At 44.6% G+C, this 18738-nt stretch overlaps 1 protein-coding gene across 3 annotated transcripts in view; it reads left to right on the forward strand.

The window, feature by feature from the left end:
- Positions 1-5716: 5716 nt before the first annotated feature.
- Positions 5717-18738, forward strand: part of rspo2 (R-spondin 2) — a gene marked incomplete at both ends in the record, with an annotated part of 56277 nt that continues 43255 nt past the window's right edge. For 2 of the 3 annotated variants that reach the window (XM_083896133.1, XM_083896134.1), the window contains one exon: positions 5738-5837. In XM_083896133.1, coding sequence (XP_083752259.1) covers positions 5738-5837 — 100 coding nt within the window. Of the gene's footprint in view, positions 5838-18738 lie in introns of all 3 variants that reach the window. The other variant, XM_083896135.1, reaches the window with a different exon arrangement.

Consider the following 18738-nt stretch of genomic DNA (forward strand, 5'->3'; position numbering starts at 1 on the left):
CATTGATTGTCTTATTTCTGGATATTACAAATGGCGGTTGAGGTTTGAGTGGTGAGACTTTTTTTTTGTATCGCTGATAAACTTGATGAAGTTTTAATGCGTGCATTGAGTCACTGAGTGGGACAGTCAAGACTGCTGCGTGTGTGTGATGCGGCTCGTGTGTGTGCTGTGATGATGAATGGCTGTTTAGTCTGTCGGTTTTATGGTGTTTTTAGTGGTTCGCTTCACCGTGGCGGGCAGTCTTGCTGAGTGGGACGTCCGCTGAAGGGGGCAAACAGAGGTGATGTAGAGTTACTAGTGGTCACACTCTCTGCCAGTCATCCTGCCCATCTGAGGACATGAGGGACCCATAAAGAACCATTAGCCAGACGGACACAATCTTTTTAATGTCCCACCCCACCCCCGCTTTTCTCTGCTTTCGACCTTCTCATAACTCAGTCATCCGACTCTCCCTCCCTCCTTTATCGCAGTTGGTCACAAAACTCTTTCCCCTCATGTCTTTAATCTTTTTCCTTGCATGTAATTTAAGTTTTTTTTTTTATGTACAAATGCACCTGCTTTATTAGGCTAAGAAAAACGTGAAAATGCGAAGAATGCTTCATCGCTTGATGTGCTTGACATTCTTAACACAAGTATGACACGGTTATTCTGAGATGAAGTTGGACAGACTAAAGAGAGGAATTCCTTCTCTTCAAGTTTTGGCCATTTACAGGTTTATAATTTTTATTTGGGTGTCTGGGTTTACATGCTTTAAATGGTCAAATTATTCATTTTCACAGTCTGTCTGAAACGTTCACTTTTAATTCTTGGCCTGCCTCCTAGAAAACCTGATCTGCTCTGACTGGTGAACTGGTTGTCCGTTCTGTGACTGGTTAACTGCTCAGAGACACTTTACAGAGACGCTTACAGGGGGAAAAAAACAAAACGTTATGCAAACGAGGCATTTCAGGCTCGACGGGAGCAGTTTTTTGTTTTTTTTCCTCCTGTGGGAGAGAAAGTCATTGGCCGCCGTAAGTTAGCTGACCTTTTTCATGCTCAAAAAAGCTCCATGACACATGAGGGAAAAAAAGAAAAGATGTGAGAAACATTTGTGTATGGACACTTGGATTTTCTCCATGTTGTCTCTCGGTCTGTTTTTTGGGCATACGCAGATCTGCCACAGCAATAAAACGGTTAACTGGTGTTAAAGTTGTGGCCGATCAGCGGGTTTTAACTTTGTCGAGCCATTAAGCAATAGAAAATTATTGAGAGGACACGAAAGGTTTTAAATGACATCGCTGAAATTAAATGGACTCTTTCTTTTTTTTTTCATCGGGGGGGACAGCCGAACGCTCTGCCAAAACATAAAAGCTAATCACCTATTTTATTAATGTGGCTGCGTGGTGTATACTGTAATGTTTATTTTATTGTGTTTCATTCTTGAATATACTTTAAGAATACACATCGTTTAGCAGACAGGAATGGATTAAACTAGTGCAGTTTTACTTGCTGGTAAATTCACTAATGTATTTCTGATGCGTACAAAGTAATGTTCTAGATGTTTGTCAGGATGCAGGTTTTTCTGCCTACTGTTTACCATCAGGACAGTTGTATGAATGTTTGAGCTCACATTTAATGTACAAATGCTTTACAGCTATTTCACTTCAACTAGTTGGACCTTTGAGGCTCCTGGAAAACCTGGGTTAAGAGATCAGAGGTAAGCTCTGAAAATAATATTGATTAGAGGCAATAACTAATCTGTATTCATATAAAAACTCACATACTGCAAAACCCTGAAGCATTTTCAGTCCGTATTAGGAATCATCTCCTTAAACCCCCTGTAACGTGACTTTATGTCCAGTGCTTGATGTAAACAGGAAGCATATTGTCTATTCTGGTTAGTTAAAAGTTGCAAAAAAATATTGTGTATTGTGGACAAAATATGAAGGACAATGACATGTGACTGACATGACCCAATCAGGAAGAGAATATCACTGCCAGCATCATCACTTCCAAGTGTTTCGGTGTCTGACTTCAGACCCTTCAAAATAAAAGAAGGCCAGTAGTGGAAACTCTGGAATAGTGTGGATGCCAGGTGTCAAAGTCGAAATGTGATGATAAGCTGTCCTTTTAAAACCTATTTGTGTGGACGTGAGACGAGCACAGAAACAAAGTGAGAGAAGACGTGAAGTCCTTACTCCAGTTTTTGTTTTGGTGGCAAAGTTTGTGTTCATCCTGTGACCCTGTGATTTATTTCAGAGGCTGGTTTAGGAAATGTGTTTTCAGAACCTGTTATAGGAGCTTTTTAATTCCAGCATCTCTCATCTGTTGGTATCATAAGTTATAGTCGTTTTTATGAATGTTTTGACATGTTTCTTCCCACTTAGAAATCCTGGAATCGGTCGTTGCTGTGGTGGATCCAACCTTGACCACAGCCTGTGTTCTTTGTAAACAAACTTTTTAAAGTCACATTTGAAGCGTACTGAGCGCTGAGACTTTCACCATGTCATATTCAGAAGGTGGATGGATACGTTTTTAATACTTTATATCAACTTACAATCTTTTTTTTTTTTTTTTTTGCATGATTTACCGGTTTTATGATTCAAGTGCACCTTGAAGTTGTGTCTGTTCATTTGCCCAACGACGTTTCATCTTTGTTTGTAAAAGTCATGTTGGATCAATTCTGGAGGCTGAAGTTTCTCCTCTTTCCGCTTGGAGCCACGAACATGGAAAGTTGCTAAGTATAACCTGAACTTTCTCCGTACGCCTCAGTCATCCTGTCCTTGACATTTTGGAGATGCAGTCAAATGACCAATCTGGACTTTTTCTTTTTTCTTTTTTCTTTTTTCTATTCTGTCTTCTGCCTTTATAGTAAACTGTGACAGCAGCCCACGCTGAAGACCATCCTGTCTGGAGCTCTGATGAACAGTGTGTATAACACTCCCCTCATTGCTGTTATGGCATTGAGGGCCCAGCGCCAGACCATCCGAATGCTGACGTCACCCCCCACCCCTTCACCACCACCACCACCACCACCACCCTTGCTTCTTTGCACTGCAATGAGGAAAGGAGGGAGAGAAGGAGAGAATTAAGTGATTGGTTTACCGGCCTCCTTCCCCATGACACATCATGAACATAAAAGTGCCTGGGGCCTAAATTATCACATTCACCTTAACCGTGCACTTTAAGATGTTGTTTTGGAGACAAATCCAAACCAGCGGCACAGCCTGTGGCCAACAGCCGTCCTGACCACGATCCCTGTCACTGCTCTCTGGATAGATAAATAAATAAACAAAGTCAGGACAAAGGTCACTACCAAAGAAAACGTCCATAATTCCTTTTTTGTTTCAAACCCCCCTCCAGCCCCCACCCCACTCCCACAAATATATACAGTATATGTATAATTTCAAAATCAGTTCCACTGATGAAATGGAAACTTCAGTTGTGTGTGTGTGTGTGTGTTAGTGTCCGGGCGCAGAAATCTCCTTTTTGCTGGTTTCCTCTGTATTTAAAGTTATAAAAGCAGCTTTGAAATGAACTTTTGCTCCTCAAACATGGGGAGATCTGTGTGATCTGAGGTCAACCGGACCAGAGGTTAAAATGGTGACACAGGAAATGCTTCAACCTGTTGTGATATTATTATGTGATGTAATAGTCCTGTTTAAAGTGGTTGATTTAAAAAAACAAAACAAAAACAATCAACTGCTTTGACATTAAAATTATTTTCCAGAAATAAATAAAAGATTAAGTGCCACACCTAGTGGCTGAAGGGGGTAGAGCATTCACATCTTGTGTTTTAACAGTGATGTGGCTGAAGGTGACAGACTGGTGTACAGAGGCTCTTAGAAGTGAGTGTTTTTGTGTCGTGTCAGATCAGATTATTCCATTTTTTTTAATTATTATTTCATGTATATTATTCTCTAATTCTCTCCCAACAGTATTCCTGCAGCCGGCGTTTGAACGTCACAGAGCAGCGGGACCGATGCCAGCCTCATTTGTTTGACTCATTTGTGACCGTGAGGAGAAACTTGTGCGCTGACCACCTCGCACGTGCTCGGGTCGATGACTGTCGCATGGGTCAGTGAGTGTAAAAGAAAAAAAAAAAAAAAGCCGCGTTCAGAAATGGAAAAAGAAAACAACAAAAAAACTCAGAAATAACTGGATGATTTATTCATGTTCCACAATTATAGTTTCTCCCCAACGATTATCATTGATTTCACAGGATGAGGAGGATGATGATGAGGAGGAGGAGGAGGGGAGGAATCAAAGAGGCGTGACGCGATGGTTGACTTGCGGGCCCACCTCATTACGCACATTATGCAGATAATTGCTTTTTGGCGAACCTCTAATTATTCAGTAAGGCCATCGTCAGTGGAATAAAAACTCAGATAGTCACTAGATTGTCTGTGTTGCAATTTACTCGGCTTACTTTTGATTTCCAAAATGAGAATTTCAACTTATATAGATCAGTGCATCTATAACTTATTATTAGACTGTTCCATTATGAAGAATATGAAGTATTTACTTTTGCCTGGTAAAATTATATATATTAAAAAAACTTTTCCTGGTGAATTATAATCCAGCTCTGCTCCGCTCACTAGGACCCAGAGGCAACCTCGTACCGGTGAGGGTGTGTGTGTGCGCGCGCGGGGGAGGGTGTGTATGTATGTGTGAGCGGGGTGGGTGAGGAGGAGGAGGAGGAGGAGGAGGGGGGAGACTACACGAAATGTCATCTTCAACATCTTAAATAGGAGGAAAACACAGAACTGGAAATGTCCACACGTGACGGCGGCGCGGGCGCTATATGAGGAAAAAGGCAGCAAGCATCAGGACCAGTTTGGAGTCGGTCGCCGCGCAACCTCAGCAGCGCGCAACACACGCACAGAGTCGCGCTCCACTCGCCGGTCCTGGTTTTCCGCTTTAAAGAGTGCAACACATGTGAGTTTTGTTTTTGCTGCGCTACAGGACGCGACCGAGGGAGAGTCTTGAGTGAAGGAGACCCAGGTGAACGGAATCTAAACGCGTTTTGCAGAGAGAAGGAAAGGAAATCCCCCTCTACAGCCACCACCACCACCACCTTTTTTTTTTTCCTCCTCCTCGACCTCTGTGCTCTCGTGGGGGACACAAGTTTCTCACACAAAAAGGGATGCTGCGTGTTCCCGAGCCACACTTGCACTCAGAGGGAACCTAAAGTGGACTGGAGCGGAATTAGCCCTCACTTCATCTGATGCAAGGTAGAGGCTACACCAACACGTTATCACTCTGACGGAGCGTTTTTGGCTACTATTACGCACGGCTGCGCTCTTTTTTGGAGGGGGGCGTTTGAGCAGTACGCGTTAGTGCCTTTTGCTTCTACGAGTGTTCCAACACATTAACACACAGACGCGGTTTTTTTTAGCCCCTTCTTCCTCTTCTTCGTCTAATCCCCCCGCTGATATCACCTTTACGCATCACTGTTTTAGAAAGGTGTTGATTTCGTTAACACTGTTATCACAGTAACCTCCTTTGTCATTCTTCCCCGCAGCGCCAAACCCAAACAGACACTTTTGAGTGAGTAGAGGATCAGCGCGCCCCATAAAATGATCCCGATCGGCGACGTGATACCATGTCGCATCTCGTCTGATGTTTGACACATTTGAGGAGCGTCTAAGGAAACTGGGGGGAGGACATTACAAACTCTGAGAATTCATTCCAAGCGGCCGCTGCTGCTGCTGCTGGCACCTTTTTGCTGGAGTCCGGACAACAGATCGCCGTCCAGATGCAGTTTCGACTCTTCTCATTTGCCCTGATAGTATTGAACTGTATGGAGTACAGCAACTGTCAGGCGCCGTCGCAACGCTGGAGGAGAAACAAAAGAGGTAACACACACACACACGTACACACGTACACGCACACACAGCGCGCGCGCGCGCAGCAGACAGGTCGAACAAGCAGTGACTTTCACATCAGATTGGTCCAGAGAGTTCGTGTGGGTCACGGGAGGCAACGGAACACAGCTCCCTAAAACACACTTTCTTCAGCCGTCTCTCCTCGTACACGCACATGTTTACATTCAAAAGTTGAGCGCATGCAGCGCGCGCGGAAAAGTCAAAATATGTCAGTGATTGATGTTGAAAGCACACAGGTGAGACCTCATCCTCGGAGACACTTCATTCGGGGACTGTCTTGGCTGAGACGTTCTAAATCAGAGCCACAATTTAATCTTTCAACATCTGGTGTGACTTATTAACTTCCCCGAGAACATTTTCCACATTATGTAACGATGCGGAGCCGGTAGCTAATGCGTAAAATGTGCGCAAAATTGGCCACGCGCGTGGCTGACCAAGATTAATATTAAAACAAGTTGCGTCGACAGTCTCTAAAGCGCCACTTCCAGACGCTGTGGCCCCAACAATATAATTTACATGTGAAACTAGTAAAAAAAAAAAAAAAAATCTGCCGCTGCGGGACAAGAGCAGCGGGTAATAGAAAGGGGTGGGAGGCTCGTATTGTACGAGTTATTTAATGAATAGTTACGGAATCCCACTCCCTGACTTATGAATTGCACATCTCCACTCCAGCCCCTTAAGCTGGTTTTAATTGATCTCATAACGACTTTGAACAGTTGGTAGGAAGCCCGCGTAACAATCGCTCAGCGGAGGCGCAGGGAGCTGAGGAGGGGGATCAGCTCCTTTGTAAATACTTCTCTCTCCTCTGAATGAATGAGGAGACAGTGGGATTAGGAAAAGTGGCCCCCGCCGACTCCTCCTCAGACCTGTGACATAACACGTCGCCAAGAACCTCAGGGTGAGAGAGTGAGACCAGATGATGAGAAGACCGTGGAACGGACCTTTGGCCCGAGCCGACACTCGGTCAGTGTGAAGTACAGTGTAAGAAACTCATTTAGAGTCAAGGAGAGAGAGAGAGAGAGAGGGAGAGGGGAAAGATAGGGGGGGTCTTGTAAATTTGAAGGCAATCACAGATTTAATCATATGCGCTGCGTGCCAAGGGGGGGAACCTCCGCACTGCAAGCTCTCCACTGCCCATCTGCAAATAATCAGGCAATCACTGCGGGGCACTGGCACACACACGTTTTTCAGCTCCTCCGCGCGTTTCTCTCCCTGTGTGACTGCGTGATCTCTTCTTAGATAGTGTGCAGGAGGTGGAATGCACTTTTTCCCTGGCTATGATCAAGCTTTTATTAGAGAAAACAGAGGAGGGTTATTTTGGATGGTCAAGCAGCAAATCACAGCCCCTTTCATTCGCCCTCAGGGGGTCTGTTTATTTACGCAGTGTGCATGTCTGTGTGTGTGTGTGTGTGTGTGAGAGAGAGAGAGGGAGAGAGAGAGGGAGAGAGAGGGAGGGGTGGCAACCAGTGGGGATGAGATCAAGAGGTTAACTTACACATTTGACCTCAAGATCAGCTTTAGGCCAAGCACTATAAACTACACATTGTTACCTCCAGCTCTCGGGGAAGGATGTTACACTTGTCAAAGTAATCCCATGCAAATATGTACAGGTTGTAGCTTTGGCTTTATGGTCGTTCTGAAAGACTAGAGTGTGTTTGTATAGGCGTGCGTGTGTGTAGGGGAGAAGAGCACTTTGCTCCAAAAGTGCCATTCTAGCAAGCAGTGGCAGCTGGCCAACTTTTCCTGTATTTGCTTCCTTCCTTCTGTGTATCGCGATAATATTGAAAGGAGCATGTGTAAGAGATCTTTGTCCAATCGGACCCAGAAATGCTTGAATATTTTTCTAGCCCTCAAGGTTCTTGTGACAGCTTTATATACAGCCTGTCTGGCACGCACGGGGGGAGCTATCCAAACCATTCAAGAGTGTTGAGACCCAGACACGTTCAAAACTCAATTTGGCCACACGCCGCTCCCCAGGCACAACTATTTTATGCTTAACAAAACACGTCCTGCATAATTCAGCAATTTTTTTTTTTCATTTTTACACGCACGTGAAGAAGAAAAAAAAGAGGCAAGTTTTTTTCCCGTGATATACTGTGCGCACGTAGCCGCAAGATAGAGTGAGGTGTCGGGGATAGAGCTGCCATTATAATTAAGGGATGTCAAGGAGAAAAACAGCCAGTGCGAATGACTCGAGCCCGAGCACGGTCGAGATTGGGATCTTTGTGTGGTTTCAGGGCTGATCTTGTCTTGCTCACACAGTGCATGGCACGACCCAACCCACCAGTTGGCTGCAGTAACTGTACGTACACACTTTATTCATGTAAAACAGATGGCAAAACATATTAAATTTACACCTCCTTACCCCCAATCCTGCCCACTAGAAACAGGGACATGATGCCAATGAGCCCTGCTATGATATCATAGTTAGACACAAGGGTATAACATTTCATTTTTTATTCTCTGGCTAATGATGCCACCTGCTGACTACATAAAAACAGGCCAGAGTAGCAGTGCTTGCTTGAAGGAACAGAGACACACAGCGGGGGCCCTACGATGTTTTAACAGGTAATGAATAGGTAATGGCACTTGAGACCGGTGAAAAGTTGCCATACGATACCGTTAACCCTTCCACGTCTGCACAGAAATGCCAAATTTGAATTCCCAGCAGGCCACAGCATGCTTCACATCACATTCAGCTGTGTAATCTGTTACTCAACCCCACTCTCAGATGTGTTTTTTTATTTTTTTTTTTGAAGGACAAAAATGATTAGCTGAAACCAGGGTGGAGGCAGTGAGGTCAAAAATGCATTAAAAAATGTTTGTACTTCAGTGACAGTCTGCAACAAGGGTGTGTGAAGTGAGCTTCGGATGCCAAAGTACAGAGAAAATAGAGCCAAAAGTCATAATTTGTGGCTTAAAAGTGCCCTCATCTTTCAACGCAGTGTGTGTGAATTAACAATATGGCAAAAAAAAAGGATTATTTTAAATGACTTTGAAGTCAAATCTAGCTTTTGACTGCGTAAATAATAGAGTCAAGCATCTTTGGGAACCAGATAAGTGATTCTAAACAAAAATGACACCTTTTTTCTCAGCCCTGTAAATCAGGCCAGGGTGTGCTGAAAGCTCATACTAAGTCCCAGGTTTGTAGGAGTGTTAATGTTGGAACTCGGTACTTCAGAGCAATATAATATGTTGATTAAGTGCCTGACTGGGACGGGAGGGAGCGTTCCAAGTGGCTGCTTTTTAAACCGGCTCTGCCACTGTTTGGAAAAAAAAAATTAGAAAACTGCTCCTTCGATGAATTGTCTGTGAGCAAAGTTTTCTCACATGACCCGCCACTGTAATCCAGGTGATTTTAACCCTTTCCCAATCCTGACCCCTTTCTCTTCCACCACAATGCACCTAATCCATCACTCTCAGAGCAACAGAGGACTCTCCTCTCCTCCTGAAGGTAGAAAATTCACATTTTCAAATGATGATGCATTCGGGAACATATTCACATATGAAGTTTGGCTATTTGTTTGTTTGGTAATGATGGTCTGACACGATAATAATTAATAACCAAAGCTCTCCTCTCCTCAGAGGTTGTCCTAGTTTATGAGAGGTGGGGGATTTTTTTTTAGGGGATGAGGAAGGCATATTTAAGCAGATCAGCTGGAAATGGCTGAATGTGAACAGCATCACCTGAGAGGGATTACAGCGAGCCGAGTCTTGACCTGAGCCTGAGACCTGGCATCAAGGAACACAGCTTTGTCTTTTCTCTCCCAGGCTCTGTCAGCCAAGCTTCGATAAGTGTAACTCACTCTCTCTCTCTGTGTGTGTGTGTGTGTGTGTGTGTGGGAATATATAAGGACACCCTACAGACCCTTGTCTCTGATGCTCTCATCGAGACGTCAAGTCAGACATCAAGTGCAGCGTGTACTCCTCCCCATCCAGCTTCACCCACCCCCAGTGCTTCAACCAATAACATCCTCCATCTGTCCAGGGGATTATAATGGCCATTACATACAATGATTCACTTATGTGCAGTATTGATAAATCACATTAGTCTGACCTAGCCCTCAAACTCAGCCCGAAAGACTAGCTCCTTGTTTGACCTACTAACCCATGCATGTCGATCCTGGCCCGCAAACGCAGCTCCTGCTCCGAGTCACAGCAGTATCAGATGAAGCTGGTGAAAGGCTCCTCAGTGCACTCATGCCATGCTACACTGCCGATAAACCCCAGCAGAAGGGAAAAAAAAAAAAACATGCAGTGGCATGAACTTTTTACTGGCGTGAAGGACACGGGGGGGATGATTCTTTTGGACGCCGTATGACAAAGTTTCACTTTTTCTTTGTTTTTCTTTATATAATGCTGTCAAAATACATCAAATTTACCGGACAAATTATCTGATGTCTCACTTTTCTGAAGTACGGGAAAGGAAGATGGTCGAAGCGAACAATATTCACTGTGCACAGATTTGCCCCCCCTTCCCCTCCCCTCCTTTTTCTTTCAAGCACAACTACTCATGGGGATCTTCTCTTCCTCCCTCAATCATTGTCATCAGAGGATCCCATATGCTGGCAAAGCAAAAATGTCAAACAGATGTTTTTATTTCAGACCACTTTTTTTTTTTTTTTTTTTTTTTTACCACACTGTAAACGTTCATTTTTTCCGGAAATGTGAAATGAAAAAAAAAAAAAAAAAGCGTATTTTCTGAAACCTTATAATGCGCCCCACATTTCCTCACGGCGATCGGAAACTCCCAAGCTGCAGACAAAAACGGCAGTGTCCCCCTCCAGAGCTGGAGGCTGATTTTGTTACCCTCACCTATTCTCTCTCAGTTGCACACTCCCTCCTCTCCGAAAGCAATTACACCTTAATACGTTTCCTTATAAAGCTACTAAATATGACCGGCCAATTTGGTCCGATGCTCTCAAGTTTATTGGGCCGTAAAAAGAAAATCTAATGTGGGAATCATTGCTAAGTGCCACACATAAACCAACAACACAAAAGGAGCATTTTTTGAAAAAAAAATGACTCATGCAACAGCTTCATAGGTAGGAGAGCTGCCCAGAGCCGGAGATTGAGCCCCTAAGGCGTACACTGAAGTACACATCCAGACTTAGCGCTCACATTACTTACACACACCTCTAAAAGATTTCAATGAAGAGCTGTTTCCAGGTAATGACATGGGCACAATAGGCATCCATTGTCTTCTTTTTCCCTTTCTTCCCCTTGGGGACTGTGATTATGGGGGAATTGTTTAAAACGACCAATTTCCCCTTTTTGTTGTTTACACAGTGAAAGCAACAAAAATCACACTTTACCTAAAAATAGGCTCCGTTACGACAAAGTTATTTGCTGCGTTTTATTCGCGAGTTAAACGAGGAGGTCGCTTCCAGTCTCATGTGCAGCCAGCGGCCGTTAGCGTAGCTTGGCACGGAGACTGGAAACAGCTTAAAGTTGGCCCGAAAGTAAGAAAAGCCACATAACAGCGCCTCTAAAGCTCACTAATTAATACGCTTTTAGCTCTTTTGTGTAATCTGTCAAAAAAAAAAAATCGTAGCGTAAACATGAAACATGTTTACAAATTATTTTTTATTACACCTTGGGTCGGAGCGTACGGTGGGCGACGAGCAAAGACCAAACAAAGTGACTGCTCCGGGGGCCAAGAAATAACGTATCACCCTCCGTAACGCAGTAAATTGTTGTTTTCACGTTTAAATGGCTTACACAGGTATAACGTGTTAATGCACGAGCCGCGGAGGTGCTGAAAGACGGATTTGGTTTCCGTCGGACACATCGCGGCGAGGCCCTTCTCCGTTTACAGTCTGTATGCTAAAACCGCGCTACTTGGCTTCTGGCTCCAGCCACAGATGTAACATACAGATGTGAACGTGTTATCGTGTCATCTAATTAACAGAATTTCCCCCTCAAAACGTCAAACAACGTCGTGGCGTGCAAAAAAAAAAAAAGAAGCCCTCTTTGACACGGTGTGAATTTGATTCCCACCTTCCCAAAAATGTGCTGTAGGGATTGAGTCATCCAAGAGGAAAGGAATCTTTAATGTCTAATGTTTCTTAAACCAGCAGCAACGCTCTGTATCTGCTCCTGTTTGCCTTGTCAGTGTGTTTTTCCCTGTGTGCGTGCCGACCAGTACCTACTTTGCATCGATCTGCAAGGCCTGGAAATCTGAAACTAAAGGAGGCCCCTTGAGAAAATACACCGGCATGTGCATAAAACAAACACACACACACGCGCGCGCGCTTAGTCTAGCTTTAAGGCTGTTTGTATCCAGGCCTGTTTCGAATGGCTGCCGTTCGACAAAGCAGGCAGCAGTGGGGCTCAGATCGCTACCCCAGTGCTCACCCCCTAACGCTCGACAGATGGAGTCCTTTTTTCACCCCCTCTCGCTGTTTTTATGGGACCTCTAATTACGCTTACACACCACATCAAAATAAACCTCAGCATGCGATGTGCTCGGTATTGGGAGGAAGTAAACTGGTCAGATGCAATAAAGCGCCTCTCTCTGCGGAGCTCTCCTGTAATTTGGTGACCTAAGTATTGACATGGTGAGGTAAAGGTGCAGCAACCCCCCCCCCCCCTCCCCCCACTGTCACCTACACCGACTGCACAATTACTGTGTCTATCTTGGATTACAGCAAAAGTGCTGCACGGATATTCTCCAGTAATTGAACACTTAATAAAAACAGAGGGCACCTGTGTTGTTTGCCAGTTTACTTATGATGTTGTAAAAAAAAAAAAGGTACATTTAAAAGACGTGCAAATGGCAGGTTATATTAGCCCCACTGTTGACACTTCCAGGCCCAGGACTGTACACGGTCTCTGTTTTCTTGTTATGGTTTTGGCTGGGGTTGGTTTGGGTGAATGTTGGCAGTTGGGCAGACCTTACACTAAATGAAGACTCGCCTGTGGTATTAGACTTGGACCAGTTGGGACAAGAGCTTTGAACGCTGCAGCGTCGAGGCTTACACAAGATTTCTTTTGTTGTGTTTTGACGTGGAGCTGTGCTGAGGCCGTTCCTTGTGCGACAAAGAGAGTCTGGCCTCATGGCTGCCTGCGGAGTGCAGAAGCACCCGGTGTGTTTTTAATCAGGATGAAGGCTGGGAGTCATTACTGGGCCTCGATGCTGAGCTCATTGTCTCCCTGACACCCACTGTGGAGTGAGGGGTGGAGGCTTGTTTGTGGGGGGGGGGGGGGGGCGTCGGGGGGGCGACATAGCTTGCATTTCAGATGTAAAGAGGTCTCAGAGGGTCATCCCCTGTAGATTTATATGGACAGAAGAGAGCAAAGAGGATGACAGTGCTGGGAAAAGGGAAGCACAGAGCAATAGAGCAACCTGCATCAGATTGTTATCAGACCATCGCAATAAGATGATCGATCAATCTTGTAGAACATAAAACTTTTGCACTGGTGCAGGAGAATTTACTGCTCATCCCACTAGAGCTATTCAGGGTCAAGACTGTCATTCTGGAATAGCTCTGCTATTATATTATAAGATGGATACAACATTTTTACAAATCCCAGTTGTTGTTTTTGACACTCTTAACTGTTACTTTTCATCTAAATTCTGCCCTGGATACCACTGACGTCCACAAAACGGAGGATTTTGAAAATTCATGGTGACGTTGTTTTTGTTGAAGATCTCTGCTCTGGACAAGCGGGAAAAGGTGAAGGGGGAAAGTTTCCCCGCCACGGCATCCTGATTGGTTCTTATTGGCCATGACTTGACCATCACCTCATCGTTGTTTTTCACCATTGTTGTTTCTTGTTAGCAGTAGTTTCCGAAACTAAGAAAATAGCTGCAGAGGCAATCGGCTTCCCTTTTTACACTAGCATGCCCTGAATTGATTTTAAGTGTCTCATGGCATGTTTCCACTGAGTGGAACGGTTCAGGTTCAGTATGATACGTATTATACGTTATTGCCCCTTTTCGGATAGCACCAAAATAACCAACCCTGACCGTTCCATTGATGGTATGGTTTGAAATGGTTGGAGCTAGACTGGTCAGCTGATTGGGCGACAGAAAACAGTTGCTCCCTTCCGATGTTTCTTCAAGTCTATTCTCATACAAAGCTTGACTTCTTGTTGAGACAAACATCCACAAACCAAACAAAGAAAACAAGCTGCTGGATAATGTCCGTCCGTTGTGTCGCGTTCATTGTTGGCGCACCTGTACACACATAAGTATCTCGCTGACACAGCGCAAACCCCCGACTACTACTTGAAACACAAGCCTGACCGATGGCTTTACTGTTCTAAACCTGTACCACGATGGAAACATGGCTTTAGAATGGGCACGGATGATTTCTGATACATAATACAGCCCAAACACTGCTGTGTCCTGTTAAAAAAAAAACTCTCACATTAGCACATAAAGCAGACATTCGACCCATTGTTAATATTTTTCGCATCGATTGCTGCTGCGTTAAGTTTAGGACTGTTGGTGTTTCGTTGCTACAAATTGATCCAAAGGAAACGGGGCTTGGCTTTTATTGTCACAGTTTGAGAACATCCAGACTGAATCGCGACATCGCCGACGCCTTTCACAATCAGCCTTTTGTGGGTGGGTCCCACGTCTTGTCAGTCCAAATTCAGATTAGGGTTTTTTAATACGTGACATAGTCGGTAGACACGTGACAAATTACGGGAAAGGCATGAACAAATGAGCTTGGGGGGGAAAAACAGGCGCAGGAGACATCTGTTTAGGGTCACTGAATATAGGGACTGCAACGATTGTGAATCAGGATTTTATGGTTAATGCGTCACCCATATATGGAGAATTCTGAAGGATCTTTGCCATAGTAGCTTGAAAACGACTGACTCGATTCACTCCATGATGTAGCGGTAGGGCTGAAGGATGGATGAATGGAAGGTTTGATTGAAATTGTAGGCTCCAATCTAAATGTATTCACATACTGTGGAAAGTCTTTGGCGTAATTGGTTAGCATTAAAACATTTTCACTCCTCCCAGGTCACAGTTTGAACTCTTGCCACCTGTCAGCCCAGCTTATGCTTCTCCTCACCTGTCACCGAATGCATATGAGCTGTAATTTTGCTCTTCCGAGGCCAAGACGTTTCTCCGCCCCTTGAGCCCAACCTTCCGCGAGAACGGGCCCAGCCCTGCGCCTGTTCGTGCGGTCGTGACTTTTTGTGTTTTTTGTTTGTCTTGTTGTTGTCTGTGTTGACTTAAGCCCATGTATGTTTTGTGTTTTTTTTTTTGGCCCCAGCGACATGCCACACTGGCTCAGGACACACACAAACACACCCACACACGGAGCGCGAGAGAGCGAGAGAGGGGAAAAACTGGCTCTTTGTGGGGCAAAATCGTAAGCCGTGTTATGATTTTGAACGCAGCACATTTTTATGCCGCACTTTGTCAGCGAGCACATCAATTGTGGTGACTGCTTTTGACTTTTCTTCGCCTATCAGGGTTTTCTCACTAAGCTTGTTTCAGGACCCAGACAATGAAAGAAGACTGCGGTAGAGACAGAAAAGTATAAAGATTAAAAAAGAAGAAGAAAGAAGAAAAAAAAAAAGAAGTCCATTAACATTTCTCAGATTCCTTTACTCTTTCTTCCCCTCATGTTAGGCACTTGTATTACATCTTGGCTGACTTCTCCTTAACTGGATATTATTTTATTTGGACTGGGGCCAGGACTCGGGAGCAGCGGCTTTAGCTGTGTAAACAGCTGTCACCAGCAGGAGTCATAACTAATAGGTATCTGTAGACAGGGGTCACATGTAGTTTACATGTTTACCAGCTAATGGCTTTAGAGATGGTACTGCCTTGGCGCAGTAATGGACAGTAGTGACATGTAATGGACAGTGTGGGGCTGGTTATCATCATCATTGACCGTGAAACTCACATGCATATTCATATATTTAGAAGTTTCAATGTTATTTTTAGAAGAATATAGCTCGTGTATATATATATTTATATCGAATATATCGTTTTTTCTTTATTCTTTAGAGAGGAAGACACATCTCCTGTGATTAAGTTACTGCGTAACCCTTTAGCCCAATTTATACTCCTCTGTAAGGTGCTCTACGTCGGTAACAGAGAGCCCCCTACGTCGACGGAGAGCCTCTCCTTCGTCTCCGGGTGCACAAAATATTTTTTAAGTGTCCATGACTCCGTCAAGGGACAACGGAGACGGCAAAGGCTGCGATTGGTCCTCAGGATAGGCCGAGATAACGCCGATCTGCGCCGGCCACTGTGCGCACCGAGCGTCCACAGAGGCGGAGCTGATCACCGCGACGACAGCGTCGCTACCAAACTATAAATACGTCATATCTTAATACACAAACCACATGTTTAGACTCTAAATGGCCAATTTCTCGCCTCAAATGATCTTAAAACTGCGTTCCGGGACACAGAAAAGTGAGAAACGGCCACTGTTTCAATGTCATTCCGCTGCAACAACAACAACAACAGTCTTTCTCTCTCGGACGCCATTGCTCACTGTAGCCAGAAGCACAACAACCTTGCGTAGCGACCCCTACTGATCGGGCGGGAAATTGCAGTGCGCATCTGGCTCCACGACGCATTACACAGTCGGAGAAGTATACTGTGGCCTTTTGGCACATCCTGCACCTCGAGGCATTTGTTGTAACAGCAGCCAATACATGACATGACAACCCAATTCGCTGCTCATTTGTTGCTGTAAACACCGCGGCGTGTAGGCACAAGACAGATACAGGTACTCCACACATCTGACTCTGACTCTGCCACCCAGATTATTTTTGTGGACGTAATTCTCTTATTTCTTCATCCAAAACTTTTTCATTTTTTATCTTAACACCTCTGTAAGCTCAGCTTCATATCAGGGCTCGTTTCTCTGCGGCAACAGATTACATTTCACCGCCCCAGGAGCGTCGTGTTGTACATCAACAGAGAGGAAATTAACTTTGTGTCACATTTATAGACTCCATTCTGGCCCACATGCAGTCATCCATCCCTCCGACTTAAAGGAAACATTTATTTCAGTTTTCCTTTCAAAGGGCACTGCAGAGAGTCGTGTTCTGCTGCTCGAGGGCCCGAGTGTCAGACCTGTCAGACCCAATACAAGCCGGTTCCTGTTAAGAAGCTCAGGCCATGCCAGCCATTCAGGTACAGGTCTGTGGTGGCATGAGAGCATGAGGCCAGACACCTGTGAGGGAGGAGGTGGCTGCTCTCATCTGGTCAGAAACACTTCAGATAAACTTCTCTGTCAAGTGTTTTTTTTTGTGTGTGTGTGTGTGCGTGCCTCAGTAACTTGATTTATAAAGACATGGCCACACTCGAAGACAGCTGGATCAACACAGTGGCTGTGTCTAACATTTAACCCTCTTTATCGAATACAGAACAGTCCTTATTTTGGTGAGAAAACAAGCAACGATGTCTCCTCTCCTCATGGAAGACATGATGTAGATATTGGATCCAGCCTGGACGTGGGGTGGGGTGCGATAGAGCTTTGATGTTCAGCAGTGTTTTTTTGTGGCAGGCACCATGTGTGAAAGTGAGACCAGGTCTTTGCCAACTGTCCCCCTGTGGTGCACTCCACTTTTGACCCTGGCGATCACCTCAGATCTCCCCGCTGGCCTCTGCAGGCGAGGAGCAGTGTGACGTTGTCTCTCGTAAAAGGGTTAATGAGGTGAAACATCATGCCTCTCTGAGATCCGTGTATATCACAGTAGTAATATGCATACTGAATGGATGTCGACCGATTAATGGCTGATGCTGATCTTTAGAAATCCGGGCAGCCCCGGGCCAATATATGATGCAGATGGCTGATATGTTTAGCAAATCCTTTTTGCCCTATATCTACTAAAATATACCAATTTAATAATAACGAATATACACACCAGTTATGTATAAGCTTTCTTTCCTTCCTTCTTTCTGAGGAGGCTGCGATCCTTTGATGTATGCAGCAAGATGCTGGAGTTATTTTACCAGTCTGTTGTGGCCAGCACACTGTTCTTTGCTGTGGTGTGCTGGGGGAGCAGCATGGGAGCCGGTGAAACCAGCAAAATCAACAAACTGATTAAGAAGGCCGGCTCCATCATTGGCTGCAAGCAGGACACCGTGGAAACGGTGGTGGAGAGGAGGATGCTGAACAAACTGCTATCCATCATGGATAACTCTGATCATCCTCTCCACCACATCCTCCAGGCTCAAGAGAGCACATTCTCCAGGAGATTCAGACAGCTCCGCTGTCACAAGGACAGATTCAGGAAGTCATTCCTGCCATCAGCCATCAGGATTTACAACTCATCCCTGTAAAACTGACTCTGCTCCATTGCACAACAGCACAGTGTATAATTTATATTAATATATTGGACAGACTACATTAGTCTCTCCTTTATGTCATTGCACCTGATCCTATGGGTCATTCATTCTTCACTTCTTGCACTATTTTCTTTACATACTTTTGTACACTCATTTATTTATGTTGAATTCTTTTCTTGTATTGTATTTTGCTGCTGTGCCACAACAATTTCCCCTTGGGGATGAATAAAGTATTTCTATTCTATTCTATTCTTTAATACACTTTCCAAGTAACTTATCCAATTCATTGAATAATACTTTATTGTGCCAATTATTGCTAATTCTAAACATACTGAACTCACAAAGGATAAAAGTACAAAACAACTACAAACGCTTCTTCTACGTTCTCCCTTTAAGGTTCGCCACAGCGGATCATCTTGTTCCGTCTCGTCCTCTCCCTTGTGTCCTCCTCTGTTACACCAACTGTCCCCGTGAACCTTTTCTGTGGTCTCCCTCTTTTCCTCCAGCCCTGCAGCTCCATCTTCAACATCCTTTGTCCAATATAATCGCCATCCCTCCTCTGCACGTGACACAATGGTCTCGATCCTTGCC

The sequence above is a fragment of the Microchirus variegatus genome, assembly GCF_963457635.1.
Source record: "Microchirus variegatus genome assembly, chromosome: 1".
Taxonomy (NCBI): Eukaryota; Metazoa; Chordata; class Actinopteri; order Pleuronectiformes; family Soleidae; genus Microchirus; species Microchirus variegatus.